At 44.6% G+C, this 18255-nt stretch overlaps 1 protein-coding gene across 5 annotated transcripts in view; it reads right to left on the bottom strand.

Annotated features, from left to right (window-relative positions):
* Positions 1 to 888: 888 nt before the first annotated feature.
* DCTD (dCMP deaminase) overlaps positions 889 to 18255 on the bottom strand; it is a 31862-nt gene continuing 14495 nt past the window's right edge. For all 5 annotated transcript variants that reach the window (XM_019658766.1, XM_019658764.1, XM_019658765.1 and 2 more), the window contains 3 exons: positions 6530 to 6646; positions 5087 to 5183; positions 889 to 3800 (listed from right to left, as the gene is read on the bottom strand). In XM_019658766.1, the coding sequence (XP_019514311.1) occupies positions 3722 to 3800; positions 5087 to 5183; positions 6530 to 6646 (293 nt within the window). In that variant the 3' untranslated portion in view covers positions 889 to 3721. The remainder of the gene's footprint in view (positions 3801 to 5086; positions 5184 to 6529; positions 6647 to 18255) is intronic.

Genomic DNA, 18255 nt, shown 5'->3' with positions numbered 1-18255 from the left:
GCATTCTTTAGCTTAGTAAAGGGGTTGGCAAAGTTGGGCTTTATTTTGGGTTCCTGAACCCAATTTCAATGTTGGTGGAGGGATGACTTTCTCTCCCACCACCAAGCAATTCTCAGGTCACCAGCTGGGTGTGCTGCAACCCAACTCAACCCTGCCACTACCCGGAGACAGCATGAGATCCAACAGGTCCAGGGCTCAGACCCACAAAACTACAATCCACACCCCCACTTCAGATGCCAATCACAAGCCCAAACTGTCCCCCTGTGCTTCTGACTGACTGGCTATAGATCAGAGGTTCCCATGACCCCGTCCATGGACTTTCAGGTGCCAGTCTTAAGTCCAGGTTGTCCCCTGGACTGCTGACCAACTGGCTGTAAATCAGGTTACTACCACCCTCTCCTGGAGTTTGATTAATGTGCTCGCACGGCTCAGAGAACTCAAACATTTTACTTACTAGATTACCAATGTATTGTAAAAGGATATAACTCAGGAACAGCCAGGTGAGAGGTGCACAGGGAAAGGGGACAGAGCTCCCATGCCCTCTCCAGGAGTGTCACTCTCCCCAAATCTCCATGTGTTCACCAACCCGTAAGCTCTTCAGTCCCTGTCCTTTGAGTTTCTATGGAGGCTTCACTACAATGACATGATTAAGTCATTGACCACAGGCTGTTGATTCAACCTCTGGCCCCTGTCCCCTCGCCAGAGGTGGGTAGGGTGGGACTGAAAGTTCCAAACCTCTAATCACACTGGTTGGTTCTCCTGGCAACCAACCAGCCTTCATCCTTAGGGGGGATCCCAAAGTCACCTCATTAACCTAACAAGAGACACCTTTATTGCTCTCATCACTTAGGATATGACACGGGTTTTAGCTCTGTGACAGAAACGGCAACAAAGACCAAATATTTATTTCTCATAAATCACAATAGCATAGGCTTCATCTAACAGTTCTATTATTCAGCCTAAGTATATTTAATCCACAGATAAATATGAACATCAGAAGATCAAAAATTATGTCTGGCACACAAGAAGTTTAGCTCACTAGTCACACAAGCAGTTTATTCAAGCTCTTCTCAATTTTTCTTTGTATGCTTGTTCCCTTATTTTGCTTCATTGTTAATTTAGAAAAAAATGGCTAATATATTACATCACTTTCACGGCTGGGTCTTGTTGGGTTTCAGCAGTCTGTGAAGGGCAGACTTGTAAGAACTAGAAAAGCATAAGGCGGGTCAGGAAACTGGAGCTCCTATTATCTCTCTCACAAATTTCGACTTTTACATGTAGTTAGTTCTCCTACCACCAGTTCAGTGAAAGATGGAAGGATCTCCTTATTGTCCTTTATTAGCCATGACAGGCAGCAACACTCCTCTCGGATGCAGTCTCCCTTCACTGCAATTATCTAATGCCGCCTGTAATGTAGCAGGCTGCTCAAAACCCCTTCCTTCTGGGGCACTTTGCCCAAAGGCAACGGCTCAAAGCAAACCTCTACACACTGGAACACTGACATCTGCAGAATTCTCTGGACAGGAAGCTTCCACTACTCCTACAGTGAGGGACGCCAGGAACTAAGACATGATTACTTACACACCGGTCACCAAGAATCAAGTTCAACAACACGGTCTCTACGCAGAAGCCTCATATACTCGCACTGAGAGCATCACTTCCACATAAACAGCACAACCAGACTGTCAAAGATGTATATGCTTCCTTCTCAGCAAGGATCCTGCCTGTTAACCTCCTCCCCAAAGGAAAAAGAACAAGACTTTCTTCACGAAAACTCAGTGTGACAAAATATAAGAGAGTCAAATTTAATAAATTAGACACACAGCTGGATTATTAGCCCTTGGACTTATTTACGAACATGACATAACAAAAATTACACACTCCTTGCTAACAGGGCTCACGACTCAGAATTTGCAGCAACATAAAAAATCTAATATATTTTCTATTTTTAAGTATCCTTATTGATTTCTTTCTTCCAAATACCTTTTGTTTTATGCATTTTGGGGCAAGCAGGGTAAAAGGTTTGGAGAAGGTAAAGAGAGAAAACACTGAGGAGAGAAGAGAGATTTAGAGAATAAGACGAGAGAGCAGCAGGAAAAGCCGGAATTGGAGACTGAAGTGTTACAGGAAGGCGGAGGCCTGGGACCTATCAGGTGGCCGTACATGAGACCAGGTGCAGGCACACAGGAGGGAGAGGTAAGAGAGCCTTTCTTAACATCTTCAGTCTAGTCCATAAAGAAGTGCCATCCATCAGCCCTGGGGAAAGCACACAGCATCAGTGTCTCAAACTGATCTCTGAGCATTAAAACATATGTGATGTGCTTCACAGACCATATAGAAATGACAGAAATGGAGAGTTAAGCATATAATTATAATATAAATATGAACATACTTTGGTGGGTTAGATTTTAATAAGATTTTAATAATATTGGGAAGCAGCCAAATTACAAAATGCCCCAGAATATGAAGCATAAAACCTCAGAGACAAAATAAAAACTCATAAAAATATAAGAGCATTTTAAAACAGTAATTATCTTTAGGATAAAGAAACCATTTTCTCAACAAAGGTACTGAGCACAGTTAATAAAAATTAAATGAGATTAAAGACAAGGTGCGCAGCCACACATTCCCCAAGTCACAGTGATTAGGAAGGTGAGACTGTGTCAGTGAAGGAAAAGCATGTGGCCAGGAGCACAAATGAGCTCCCATCACCAATAGATCTGCAATAAACCGCCTCGAGGCAGGCTGAATTTCCTCACGTTTCACTTACGGGATAGGAATTAATTTACTCCCCGGTTGTGGAGTGGCCTTGGAGACAAACCGCGTTGGCATGTAAAGGAGTAGCAACACGTTTTTCAAGTGGCAGAAGTGGTGCCTGGCCCACCCTCCCTTCCACAGTCCCCACAGCAGGGCGTGGTCTTGGTGGTCTCCTCTGGGAACAATTCATTATTCAGATAAATTAATGGGCGAGCTCTGTGTGACCAACAAACCAAAAATAAGATGCAAAAACAACAGGGGTCTCCTCCCCCAAAGGGATGATGTGCCACTATCCTGTGGGTAGCAGGACAGCAGAAGCAGAGAAAGTATCCAGAGCTCCCTTACGCCCATCGATAGTCAGAACAGGTGTGCCATCCTCTCTAGGCTTTTTGGGTGAGTGGGTGGGTAGGGGTTTCCCTCAACTCTCTAAAGCAAATACTTAAACACTACTTGTCATGTAGGTCCTATTCGCCACCCCACCCCCACCCCCAAGGGCACTACATGTTACGCTTCATTTGGGCCAGATGTTCAAATCAGTGTGTCTGCTCATCCCGCTAGGAACACAACAATTATTTATCTGTCCTTCCAGCCTTCCAGCACATGTGGCAGCGTGAAGCAGCTGGGAGATGCAGTGGGTGACAGAGAGCTGACTGACGCCCTTCTGCAGAGTCACCAGCATCCCAGCAAACCAGGACACAAAAAGGGGAAGGCCCCCCACGCCAGCCCTTTGCGACAGGCCAGCCACAGGCTCCTTTCTCTTAAACCCTAAATCAATAGCTTAAACAGATGCAGATTCCATGTGACAGGAGGGAGAGTTGGGAAGATTTGAGGCTTTCTAGTCTTTAGATTTCTACTTTTGCCACACTGGCTATTAAATAGTTATGTGTAACTTCAAGATGAAAGGCATTAGCAGCTCCTTAGAAGAGGATAATCCCAGTCTTCTGGAGGTGTAATGAGACGTAACTCACTGACGCTTCTGACTCGGCCTGCTGTTAATTGAATCAAAGTCAACGACAATCTTGCTGCACTTCGGCATGAATTTCCTAAAGGTAAGAAACAAAATACAGAATGATAGTATCCAGTGAGGGGTTAAAGCAATTTGTTTACTGTGGGGAGGAAAAATGTTCCTAGGATTCATTTGCGAGTTTGTCCTACAAGAGGAGCCAATTACAGGGCACCATACCGAGAGAAACCCCGCCCAGAAAAGACCAAGACCAAAAAAGATGCATGGGGTGCCCTGGCTTGGAGGCTCTTCACCTAGCTGAGTTCATGAGTTATCGGGGAGTCAAAGAATTTCCAACAAGTTAGCTGCACACCATGACACCCGATGACTAGTTTCCCCACCGGATTTAGCTTATTTTCTAGGAAATTTCTGTTGCCAATGTGAAATTGCTCTAAATCAAAAAAAGAGTAAATTTTCTTCTGCCTCTTGTATATAGCCAAAAAACAACTAGGTTTAGTGAGAAGTCATTTTTAAAATCATGTTCTAAAAAATGCAGAAGTAAAATAAACCCACTATTTTTTTTTTTTGGACTCATGAATGTACCCTCTAAAACGGTTAAAAAGAAATTATTTGGGTACTAAACATATTTTTTAAAAATTCAGTAAAGAGTAAATATCTAATTATTATTATGTAAGGAATTTGGATTTAGTGTCTCACAAGGCACGACAGACTCATGACCTATAACCTATATCCCTACTGATGAATACAAAGGGAGGTATGTTACTGGTTATAAGGACTCCACTGCTGACCACAAAACTGTAAAGGAATTGCTTTGAAAGCTTTCACAGTCTCAAAGAAGTTTCCACCATGAATCAAAGGTGGCTGAACTTACTTGCAAGTAAAACATACCTCCCAATTTTGCCTAGCAAAGATAAACATAAAAATCTAAATGACTTCAAATTTCAATTTAAAATGTTGCTATACATAGAATTCCCGGTGTTTCAAACCTGGCAGGTTATTGTCCTCCTAAATTTTCTATGCCAGAGTTGTTACACTTGCAAAATTTACAAAGGTTTAAAGTCAATATTATAAAACTTGTGACTTTTTAAAAAAATGTCTTGCTACTAGAATAATTAGTCCAAACCTTGGAAGGCTACTAATATTAAACTGGGATCTCTAGACAGATTGTCTTCAAATACTTCTGTCACTGCTCTTAAAAACCTACACCTAAAATAACTCTTAGATTCTTATAGCCCATCGCATTGAACAAGAAGCTTCCAAGTATGGAAGTTGGGCATCAAAGGTAGAAATTAAAGACCAGGCCAGGACACAGCTGTTTTTCCATCAGGCTTTCATTCCACCTTCCCCCCAGTTCCTCCTACTTACCGAAACGTGACCCCAGCCATATCAAACATGAGCCTCGCAGCTGTTGTCTCCTCACTATCGTGGTACTTATCGGACATGAAAATAACTTCTTTGATACCTTAAAAGGCAACAAAGGAAGAAGCCCCATCAGTACACACACACAGCGATGCTGCAGAAGCAGACGGAGCCCTGGCAGTATGCTGATTAATCACCTTCTCCCAGTACGCTTGCACACAATGTCCAGTTATTGAAATATATCGCTGCTGCTCTCGAATACAGCAGCGGACGGATTATATGTAATCTGCCCTCCAGTCTTTATGGATTTTTTTTTTTTAACGAACGCAAAGTGAAAACATGTCAAGTAGTCAAGCCTTGATCCGATTAACAAATTTTCTTTACTGCGGGCAATCAAATATTCTTTCTTCGTAAGGCAACTACTCTTAAGAGGCTAATGAAGGGGAGTGGAGACGGCAGGCAAAGTCAGGGAGACGTACTCCTGAGCTTCCAAGAATGGCTCTGCCGACCAACTCATGACAGTACCATGGACAGCAGATCCATTTTCTTTTCCTGCCTCACCAGGCAGTGCTAATTTGAGGGCCAAAAATCTGGAGGCCCCTCGATATACCGCCCTGCTCTCTGCCAGACTCTGAAGGGACAGCAGGAAGATGGCCTCACAGGGCACAGGCTGCTCTTCCACCCGCCTGCCACCACCTCGATGCTTAAAGATGGCCGAGGAAAATTCCTGAAGGACCTCGCACCACCAGTACTCCTAAACGGAGACTTTTGATTCTGATAACCACAAGCCTATTCTACTCAGAGATCCATGGGCACGTGATAAACAGCCCCTTTAAACCACACATCTGGCTAACACGGTAAGTCTTTAAATCTCACGCCGAGAGTTTTATGGAGATAAAGTGTAGCTGAATCTCAGATGTGACAATTTGAAAAAGGTGAAATATTCAAATTACAATGGCATAGATTTACGGTAAGAAAAACTTAAAGTAGTGCCATTGGAGTCTTATGACATTGATATGCAAAGGTATGTTTAGGTCCTCAGATATCTACCATATATTAGATACAAATTAAAATTTCATATACAGACTCCCAGCTGACCTTGTTTCTGACAGAAATTCATTTCTCTCCCTCCCCCCTAATCTATGCACAATATGTCAGAGAATAGTAAATTGACAGTAATTATATGCAAAGCCTGTGTTGTTTTTTGGCAGCTTGCAGTTTAAGAAGTTGCAAACTAAATTAAAAACATGCTAAGCATCACAGAGGATGCAATTAGTCTTAGAATACCTGGCACCATTCAAAAACAAAACACGGGAAATATCTTGCTAAGTTGATAGTGCAATTAATTTAGATCTAAACAATAGCAATTTAAGATCAAACACATCTGCAGTGAGCTACCGATGAGCAGGCAGCAATGCAAATGTGACAAATGGAACGGCCGGTTCCTACCTGCCTGGATGATGAGCTTAGCACATTCGTTACATGGGAACAAGGCCACATACATAGTACAGCCTTTCACGTCAGACGAGTTTTTGTTCATGATGGCATTCAGCTCGGCATGGCACACTGTGGGTGTGAACCAGAAAAAAAGAAAAACTTAAGATTGCAGCTCATGAAGAATTTACTAATAGTGTTGAAACATTCCATTCTCCCTCTGAAATAACATATAATAGACTCAATTAAAAAAAAACTGATTAGAAAGTACTGAGAATACCAAATGAGGGCCATGTGGTCTGACAGGCTGGCAATTAGCAGCAGAATGGTTCACCGCAGCAGCCCTGGGTCTGGAAGCACCTACAGCAGCCAGGAGGAGCCAAGGTCAAGTATCTTCACCCACCCTAAGCAGAACAATAGCTCACCGCTCCACAAGACCCTGGAGTATGGAGCTGCCCACATAAAATGGCTCTTTTGTGTGTGGATATGCACAAGCAGGGATACTCACTGCTGTGGCTATTAAGAGGACAGGGAACACTTTTAAGAGAAAGAGAATCAAGAAGTGAAGCTGAGCGTTTCTATCCCGAGGGATTTGCTTCACCTCCTGGTTCTTAGCCTACATGTTCAGACATACAAGAAAGATGCCAGTGGATAACCAGTGGTTTGTCTTTATGAGAAAAACATTCATCCACTTAATGGCAATGAAAAGTCAAGGTCTTGCTATGCTGGCCTATTCCACTAAAGATCCCCATATGGTGCTCCAAGGTCATCCCCAGACTTGCCTGAACTCAAGGTTAAAGGGAGCATCCTACTCACCAGCCGGTACCCATCAAACCCCACCTATCTTCCCAGGCCATTTGGCTGGGTGTTCCCACCACCTAATCCACAGCGTGCTCCTCTCAAGGGAGGGGTCATACTCACCACTGCAACTTACTTTGGAATCCCCCACCTGCTTTGTGAGGTCGCTGCATGCCACCTTACATTGCTATGTCATTTTTCTGGGTGCATTATCTAAAACTGTATTATAATCTCCTTGTGCCAGTGATTCACAAACCGGTCTACCTGTTGGAATCCCCCAGGCAGCTTCCAAATTACCAATGTCTGTGTCCCACACTTGGAGCCTGAGATGGTCTGAGTGTGGCCCATGCTTGGAAATTTTTAAGAGGTTCCCCCACATGATTCTAACATGTAGACACAATTAGCAAGCAGTGTCTTACAGAATCCTTTGGAATCCCCAAGGTGACTTAACACACACTATGCATACCAGTGCTCAAACCAATGTTTGTTGAATGAATTAATGACAATCTGGCCATGGTCCAAATCATACACATCTCCTAGAATTATAAATATGGGGCCTTCAAAGGTCTCCCCCACCCTCTTCAACCCACCAACCGGCCTTCTACACGTAACACCTTCCTCCAGGAGTGTTAAGGCCTAAACTCGTGGCTCTCATACTTTTCGGCCATGAAGTCCTCAGTCAATGAGGCTTTATTGAGTGCCTATTCCAGCTCAGACAGGATAAAGACCCTGGCCCATCTTCCTCCACAGGCCTCCCACTTTCTGGCGGAATGGCCACTGTGTATGTGTGCGTGTGTCCTGTCACGGCTCTACAATGCTGCAGGCAGAAAGCTGACCCAGAGCCCTCCCAGGAAATGGTGGGGAGTACTCATTTTAGCCTATGAAGACCACAATTTAGGAGGTCTTAGTTGTGTGTGGAAATGAACAGTCTCTGGCATTGTAAGAAAATCTAAAGAAAAAAAGCTTCATCAGGTCACAGCCCATCAGAGGACAATCACCACGGGCGAGAGGGACCTGAGCCAGTTCCCCGAGCCCCACTGGTCTATAAACCCCGAGGGGGTCTGAGGACAGGAAAGAGGACAGAAAGGCTCTGATGATCAGTGGCTGTGAGGGTGATGGCCTTGCAGAAGTCCCTTTAGCCCCATTTCCTTCCCTGGTGACCAGGACGCTCCCAAACTGGGATTAACACTGCTCTGTGTTAAAAACAATTAGATGTAATTATTTCTTCTATTTCCCCCTTGAGGGCAGAGACCAGTCTTCTAGGTTCTTTGTAACTTCCCCAGAGTCTAATTCGATGCCATGAACATAATGGGTGTTAAATATTTATTGAACGAATAAAGGAGGAAATGCAGATTCCAATTATTGATGGCGACAGGAAATACAGAAAAAGTCCTCTTATACTCAAATATCAAAAACATGCTTTCGCGTCTACTAAATATTTTTTGATAGTGTGGTATTAATATTTAGAACTGTAGAGTTTCTGAATCTGTTAGGATACATATTACATTGTCCTCTTTTGCATCTCTAAAAATTGTCACACTGACTGCAACTATCTTCCTCTAACTCATCCGAGGCAGTTGGGGCAAACTTGAACATGATATGTCTAGATTTGTTAATGAAAATTACCATAGGAAACAGATTTCTGGGGGCAGCATCCAACATCCCTGTATCAAGGGTGTATCATTTTATAAAAATAATACACAGGATCATAAACAGACTTCCTTTGTCTTCATTACAAAATCACAAGATGAAAAATACAAAGCTTCTTATTAGAAAAACATGAGGTCTGCTGGGTAACATGAATAGCTGAGTGTCAGGCACACGTGAGACTCTTTAAAGGGAACAGCTCACAATCCACAACGCCACATACTCAAAACTAGACAAGACTAAAACGAAACTCAAGTGTTCCATCTACACTTGATTTCTCTGGTTCATCCCTCACCTCTTTAACTTCAGATATGACAAACACCCATTCCCGCCTTCCCCAGGGAGAGCCCCCTTGGCCCACCAAACCCTGGCTGATTGGCACCAGCTTCCCCTGGTCTGCTCCTACAGGGTTGCAGGGAGAAACCCCACCCAGGGCAGTAGCTGACACCTCAGTCTGGCCCTGCCCACCTTGTAACTCCCTATGTGCTGTCTGTCCAGATCCTGAAGTCTGAAAGAAAGGCTTCACCTTTCTAGCCTGGCCCTGGCCTCTGAGGTCCACGAGGTCCACAGCCATGAAACCACCCTGAGTTTCTCTTCAGGACTGGTCCATTAGGAGGCTCTACTCAGTCCGGCCTCAGAACTCAGACCCCTAGACTATCCTCATGGAGGAAGCTAGTCAGAATGACTTGGCAACAGTCCATTTGATTTATTTAATGAAGGTCAATCAGAATGGAGTGTGGGGACTAATTTACCTGGACTGGCCATCTAAACTGATCAAATAACAGATAACTGCCAAATCTGCTTCAGGCCACAAAGAGCAATGGAGAGCAAGCATGGCCGGTGACGGGTTTGCTCCAGGCCCTGACTGACCTGCCGACAGGCCCGGCATACCCACCCGCCCTTGTAGTCTCCACCTGGTGGGCAAGTATGGAAATCTGCAACAGGAGTCAGCCCAGGGTTCAAGGTCCATTTCTGCCACTTAAAGCTGTGTGACCCTCAATAAGGTACGTAAGTGCTCTTTCGGTTTACAGAAATAACACTGGCTCTCAGAAAGTGCATTTCCAACTAAATAAATCAAAGCAATTTTAAAAATACCAAATATCTAATTTTGAGCTTTTTCCTAATGTGTCCACTTTCCTTTCTCTATCCTCTAGAACAGCTGACCTTCTACAAGGTAGGCTCCCAACTGAAAAACATGAGTCTCTTCTCCCATTGCCAAGGGCAAGGCCCCGTTCTCGGCCCAGCTCTCACTCAGGCCGGGCCGATTCTGATGGTGCTGGCTTCTCTCTACTCCATTTTTCTTCTCCTTTACACATGTATATTTAGTGACCATTCTGAAGAAGCTACCTTTTCAACTTTTTATTATTATTCTATTTTATTTTATTGGGGAACAGGGGAACAGTATGTTTTTTCTAGGACCCATCAGCTCCAAGTCAAGTTGTTGTCTTCAATCTAGTCATGGAGGGTGCAGCTCCTTGGCCCATGTGGGAACTGAACCAGCAACCTTGGTGTTATGAGCTTGTGCTCTCACTACCTGAGCTAACTGACCGCCCCACCTTTTCAACATTTTAAATCTTTCTTTCAAGATGAAATGTCCCATCTACAACTGCTACTCTAACTTTTTAAATAACTGTCTCATGACCTTGTGATGCATATAAAACCTCTAGTTGTCTCTAAAACAATACTTTTCAAACTGCAAGTCATGAAATCAGTTTAGTGAGTTATGAACAGATTTTTTTATTCTTTTTTAATAAATGGATGAAAAGAGAAGAGGTGAGATCAGACTGCACCCCACATGACAAGATTAGATACTGCTCCTAAAAACCGTTCTCTGTGTGTGTGTGTGCATGTGTATGATTCAGGTGTAAGCTATGTTTGCTGGGTCACCATGTAAAAAGTTTGAGAAACACTCCTTTATGGAAACCTGCTGACCTTTGTAATATTCTAGTAATGTTTACAAACAACATTTTTTTTAAAATGGCCCTAATTTGTAGCATCTGCCCCTTTCTGTGCTGTAAACACTCCCACATGGCCAATTTCAAGCTCCCAACATGACACGGATTTGGAGAGAGATGCGCACATCTGTTTTGGGGAACTGGTAAGAGCCAGTTCCGTCAACCACTGGATGGCCTTATCTTGACCTAAATCCAAAGTCTCTTCCGGCTGCAATCTGATTCGCCTGCTCCTCTGGCCCCTGACTAACAAGCACTCCCCATTCTGCACTCTCTCAGGAGCACCAGCCCCTTTGGGGCCTCCTGTTCGCTGTCGGTCCCTTACTTTCTCTCTCCTTTCTGGGCATTTCCCAAGGTTCAATCATTCAATCATGCTCTTTTTCTCCAGTAGTCACTGACTTTAAGAATTCATCCATTCCTAGATTCTCAGATAACAGATCTAGTTGTAAAACCCTAAATCTACATTTCTAATCCCAATGTCCCATCTTCTCCTCAAGCCTCTTTGTTTGGTGGTCTGAGGCTTCTCTGTAACTTTTCTCACTATAATAAACACTCCACTATCTGACAGCAAGAAGTTAAAGAATAAATTTATCTTTTTGCAGTGCTAGCATTTTTATTGTGTTGCCTCAGGAAAAATGCAGCAAGAGCCTCAAACATATCAGTGCAAAAACCAACCAAGGAGGATGGTTCTCACTGAGATCTTGAGATGAGCATACTTTTTATACTCATAGTTGGAATAAGGACCAAGTATCCCAAAGAGATTGTTTACGAAGTATACATAAGATAGCTAAATTGTCCCAGAAAAGGCCCAATTTTCCAACTATTTACCTAAACTCATCTATGGCTAAGTAATAAGCAAGAGAACTCTACAAATACTACAAGTATATTTGATAAGCACAAGAGGGACACAAAACCCTTCAGTTGTTCTCAACATTGTTTAAAAGGAAAAGGATCAAATGCTAAAAATATCAGATTAACACTTAAAAAGTCCTCCATTGCCAGAAGGAGAACCTCTGTTTCAGGTAATTATAAGACAATTCATATGCTTTGGTCTTTTTTTTTTTTCTTTTCTATTACTAACTGTCAAAATTCAGAACTGCATTAACCTTGGACCATGGAGAAGAAATTGTATAATTAGAAAACTGTATTTTTCAAATTCCCTTACTCAGGCTTGATTAATCCTTACTGTCTCATGTAGGCGGTTCTCTCCAAGTTTGACAAATTAACAGGATATATTCCATCCTTGGTTAGATTTAGATTTAAGACATTCAACATTTTATAAATTTGACTTTCATCTCATTTGATATAAGACTAATACAATATCTATTTTAGACAGTAGTATTATTAAAGTTACTTTAATAGGTTTGAAAAAAAAACCTTCAATAATGCTAAACAAATACTAATTGCTGAACAAATCATTTAGCAGAATAATAGTGTGACTCTTCCCTCAACTGATTTTCGTGTGCTATCAGCACATGATGGGAAATACTGGGACCTGATAAAATTTGCAATCAGGAAAACTAAGTTTCTATTCAAGTTAGAGAAACTCTCCAGATTGCTTAAAATCCCTCATGTTTAGAAGTACAGAACTTTACTTGAAGAAAATTACTTCCTGAGGCCTGAGGGGTATTCTGCCAAGGCTGGGCTGAAAAGTGTGGAGCCTGGTGTGGCAGCTTTGTTGCGGTCAGGTTAGAGGGCCAGTCGTGGAGCACCTGTTGCCACTTAGCCCAGACCTGCACCACCTTCTGCCAACACACTTCATGCTACATCGTACAAGCCTCAGAATGTCTCTGGGGAAACGCGCCTCTGCCCCTGACTGATGACCGTGAAGGTTCTCGGGCTGTGCAGCCACCCACATTCAAAGCACAGACAGTTGGGCTCACTGACAAGACAGAGGTCAGGACTCAAGAGCCAAGAAGCGTCTGCTCATGGCCTTCTGGAATAGAAAGGTGGGAAGCTTCACCCTGCAATTAACAATTGACATGAAATGGGCACCCAAGTTCAAGGTCGACCTGTGCATTTTTAAAAATAACTCAATGTTAATTTTCATAAGATATTCCATTGCTGTTCTGATGACAAAGCTTTTTGTCATTACTTCTTGAAATACAGGTCTAAGTGTTTTCACTTCTGGGGCCCTATCAGAGTCACTAAATCCGGGCACCTCTCTCTCTTGTGGCACGGGTACAACCTCCCCTGCTCTCGATGCCCCACAGCCGCTTCCAATGGCAGGGGGTGGTGGGTACGCACTCGTTCCTCTAAAAGATCCATTTAGGGAACTGTTTCGCTGCTTCTGAAGCTAAAATGGAATTTCAACTACTTATTTCTTAATTATTGAAAGATATCCTGACAGGGCACCATATATCACTGCCAGCCTTCAAAGTACCTATCCTTCAAGTCAATAATTTAGCAATAGAGTAGACTCTAAATTTAAGTCCCGCTTACCTACCACCACCCCTAGACACTGCCCCCCCCCCGTCCAGAGATTATAAAATGGCATTATTATGGTTACCCCAAAATACAAATCAAACATTTCTAGAATTTGGTCCCAAACAGTATCACTCTTCCACCTGATCTTCCCTCTGTGAAGCGTTCATATCTGTAAAGTAGCAATGGGATTCATTATCAGGGTTTTCAAAGGATCTGAGATAAAGGTGGAGTAGGGAAGAGGGAGAAGCAAATACAGTTGCTACAACAGTTACAACAGTTCTCTAAGGAAACCCCAACCAAACAGGTGGGCCAGGCACTTCCTGCTCTTCTCAGACTCTGCTCCCCACCCCTCAGCTCCAGGGCCCCTGTCCACAGTCTCCCCCTCCTGACAAGTTCCTAGTGTGCACCAAAGCCTGCTCCGCTGTTATGGCTTCCCAGACAGAGCTCTGCCCACACCCCGCCCCCTCCCCAGGCCAGAGAAGCACCCTTTGTACTGGGGCTGCAACCGGGAGAGAGCAGTGTTTACAACTGGAACCGTTCCCCAGATACGTGTAGTGGTGAGGCCTGGTTGCAAACACCACCTGACCCAGGAGATCACACACAGGGCTACCGGCAGCGGCAGCAGGGCAGGCAGGAGACGCCCACGCACACAAACCACCAGAGCGCTGAGCGATGGCTATAGGAACCACAAAAGAAGGGCCTCAGATGAGGCAAAGGAGTGCGAAAATCCAGAAAACGAGGGGTTAAACGTACTGTGTGTAGGTAGAATGAACTGAATCCGCAGGTCATATTTTTCTGTAGAAAAATGTATTTGGATCACAAAGGGCTTTTCAGAACAAAGGGGATCTAAACCCTGGGATCTGTCTACACTAGGGTTCAAGGCCCAGCCTCACACAACTACAAATAAGAAAAAAAACATCCTCCCTTCCTATCTCCTGGGGTTACAATGAAGAGCACACGAGGAACGTGGTAGGGAAAAGCTTTATGAACTAGAAAGAATTCCGCAAAGGAAGCCGGTGTTACCAAGAGTCAGACCTGGGCTTGTTTTCTGAGAAAACCCCCCACACACACACACACACAAACAGCTGCACCCCAGGGGGTCCTCCCTATGATGAAGACCTGGGGGAGTCAGCTGCCAGGAACAGGGTCTTCCTGAGCAGAGGTGGCAGCACATCTGCCCCACCTGAGCACGCCCCAGCCATTCCACTCAATGTGCTTGGAAAACGGACACCATGTCCCCCACCCCACTCTACTCCATGCAGTCAGTCAGTGGCCTTTCTATTCAGAAGAGAACATAACTGGGCCCATAATCTTTAGGCACCTAGGGTCACACAACTCCAATTAAGAGACATTTATTATTACAGCGTAAGTTTACGTGTGAAAATATAAACAGATGATAGTGATAAAGCAGAGGAAGCCAGCCCTGTGCCTTGAAAATGTCTAGAGTCTGGAATGTTACCACCCTGTGCCCAGAGAGGAGGTCTTTGCTAGAAGTAAGTGACAGCAAGCAGAAAGGAATTCCGGCTGGGTCTGGAATCTGAAGGTGAGCTGCTTATTTAAAAGGCAGCCAAATCCTCCAGGCTCCAACTGGTACAGCCGGACTCCAAGAGCCCCCCCACCTGCGGATGGCCCAGGCCCCATGGACCACGGCAGGTTCACAGCCCATCTCCACTCCTGGAACCATTCCTTTGGGGTTTGTCCAAATGGGCCCGGTTCTCAGAGCCATCCCGGGGCTCTGCCTTTCCCTGTTTCCTCTCTACATGTACCCTCGGCCGCCTCCTCACAGACTCTGCCTCTCTCACCTGGTAGTTCTATGACCTTATGATCTTGTGAGCCTCAGCCTCCTGGCCTGTGAAATGGAGAACAAGACCTGCTGAGATGCATCTGAGAACCATCATGAAGACTAACATCTGTGAAGAGCACAGTGCCGAAGGTGGACCTGACAAATGCTGGCTCTCCCTAACCTCTCCTGCTGGCCACCCACTTGACACCAGGCAGCCCTGAGCTGCTCAGCTCGGCAGATGGGAGAAAGCAGACATTTCTTTTTCTCTCTCTCCTGCTCTGGTCCCCACCCTCTGCCCCCTTCCTTGCTGCCTATTGCTAAGGCTGCTGGCAGCAACTCTCGGCACCCAGGGGAGCCACTTAGCCCCAATGGTAGTGCTTAGGGCTAAAGAGATTTCTGACTGCGATTCCATTATTGATAATAAAGCCCCCAGAACTCTAATTACACTGCTTCCCTATGCACTAAGGGCACACAATCAGGTCAGGAGGAGGAGGACGTGGAAATGCTGCATTTCATCGATGGGTGAGCAGTGCCCAACTCCTTTCTACTGCTCATGTGAAATACCTTTGATGCCGAAAATGTACTAAAGAGCACGAATAGAAACAGAACACCAATCATGGTTTGACAGCTTGGTAATGCAAATCTATATACTATAAAGATTCAAAGCTTCCCTCTCATGGTAATAGCTTTTAAAGGGTAAACTGGAAATGAGCAGTGAGCACTGGAATAGGAGTCAGGATGTGTGTGTGTGTGTTCTAATTAATTCCAGCTCTAGGAGGCATGCCCCAGGCCACGCACTGATCCCAATTCAGCCAGTAGACAATGGGGTTTAACTGACCTAACTCAGGATTCTGATATGAGATACAGCTCCTGATACTGCCCTGTATTCCTAGGACATTTCTCCAGCAGGCTTTCTCCGTGGCACACAACAATCTTTTCTTCCTTTCTCCCCAGTGTCCAAACCCGCTCACGCTCCACCTCCCTCCACTTTCAGCTGACAACCACCTTGCCTCACCCTTCACTGAAATGCTGTAATTGATCATATCCCCACCTGCGACTCCATGAACCTTTATGTCAGCTGTCATTGCCCCCCCTTCGCCCCCACTCGTGTCCTTCCGGATACAAATCGACGTGCCATCCCCTCTCACGTCCTCAAAGACCTTGCCTATTTTCCCCATTTTGTACATCGGTCTCTCCCTCTACTCCCATCAACAAACAAAGGTCTGCTGCAAAAACCAACAAACAAGATTCTCGCCTCCCACAGACAATATAAAGCTTTCTCTTGGCCCAATCTCCCATTCTAGCTACCACCCTATCATTCCACTCTCTTCACAAACATCTCAAAACCATATATGCTGTCCCCACTTCCTCACCTTTTGTCCCTCCTTCTACTGGCTCCCTGTGCCTTCCAGCCCTGCCACCCCATGGAAGCTGCTCTCTGAAATGGTACGGGACCGCCTTACCCACCATGGACAGTTTTCCAGCCCCTCCGACCTCTCAGCAGCCGCGGACACAGCGGACCGTTCCCTCCTTTTTTACGACATTGCCCTGTGTGTTCCATAATGTCCTGCTCCGCCTTTGCAGGCCTTTCCTCCTCCACCCAAACTCTCACTGTTGCAGTTCTCAGGGATGAGGCCAGGGCCCAGCCTGTGCACACTCTCCCTAGGTCACCTCATCCATTGCCATGGCACTGATGTCACCCAAATGCCGAACATGCAGATGCTGACACCTCCAACCTACACAACCTACCCATCCTGACTACCTGACACCTTTCCTGGGAGCTCTCACTGACATCTCAAACTTCAGAGGTCCAAGTCTTCCTTCATCTTTCCCCAAACCTAGGTGCTTGGGCTGAAGCTGTTTGTGGGAGCCAATCTCCCTCCTCCAACCCATATCACCTATCCCATCTGACGTTGTCTCCAAAATATACTCTATATTCTCCCTTCCTCTCCACCTCCAGCACGCCTACCCCCACCAAGCTCCCCACCCCACAACCCAGTCTGTGGCCACGAACTCACAACTGGTGTCTCTGTTTCCATTCTTCCCTCCAAGCAAAATCAACGTCATCTTTTCAATCCAAACTCCTTACCCTATAGGCCCTCAACCTGACCTCACTACTCTAGCTTCCCCCACTAAAGTTGAGCCAAATTCTTTCCTTCCACGCGTTCCAAATGCCTTCCTGCCTGAGGGTCCTCACCCAAGCACTCTCTCTGCAAGGAAGGCACTTCCCATGTTCTTTCTATCCCCAAACACTGCTGACCCCATCTTTACCTGATGGGACCCATCCAACCCTTCAGATCTCAGTTTAAAAGTCACCTCCTCAGAAAGGAATATTCAATAATATCTTTTTTTTTTTCATTAGTGTCTACCTCCTCCACTGTTAGTCCGCACACTCACTGAAAACTTGGACATCGGACATTTACCACTGCTGAGTGCCTAACACAGAACACACATATTAGATACCCTGGAAGGATTTTCTGAGTGAATGAATGACGACAGGTGAACGTACTCTGGAAAATGTGATGCATTATAAAATTAGTTATAATTTTTCAAAAGGAAGATGATTGGAGAACTCCCCCATCACCAACAGATGACTGAGACAGATAAAAGAATAGATGGTGACTCATTAGTATTTATTTCAATTCCTAAAAAGTTATAACTCACTCACCGAGGAAAAAAACGACAATGAGGAATTCTGCTTCCCTTTTTCACCTAAACTCAAAATTAATGGCATTTTGAGCAAAGTCTTTTAATTGCAGAATTAAAAAATTCATGCTCAGTTATCACACTCAATATTTTAAATTTACTATGGCATCTATCATTTGAAAGAAGCACAGAGATAAAATGTACACCTCCACTAATTGGCTAGTACCTACCCTCCCGACTGCTGAGCAGAAAAAAGTGAGCACCCTCACATTCCAACTCCCTTGTTTTCACCAATATTCTCCATTTATCACAGAATTTATTTATTCCCATTTATTCCCAGTGTCAGGCAAGCACCCATGTTTCGATAACCATTGGCACACTGACTGGTTTACAAAACAATCTCAAAACTCCTTTCTATTTGTCTTTAGAATAACCTCTTGTCCCCAAAGAGTTCTACGTGCACCTCTTCTATTCATATACAGTAATAC

Source organism: Hipposideros armiger, unplaced genomic scaffold (assembly GCF_001890085.2).
Source record: "Hipposideros armiger isolate ML-2016 unplaced genomic scaffold, ASM189008v1 scaffold_289, whole genome shotgun sequence".
NCBI classification, from domain to species: Eukaryota; Metazoa; Chordata; class Mammalia; order Chiroptera; family Hipposideridae; genus Hipposideros; species Hipposideros armiger.
The sequence above is the reverse complement of the archived record's forward strand: the minus strand, read 5'-3'. Positions and strand labels throughout refer to the sequence as shown.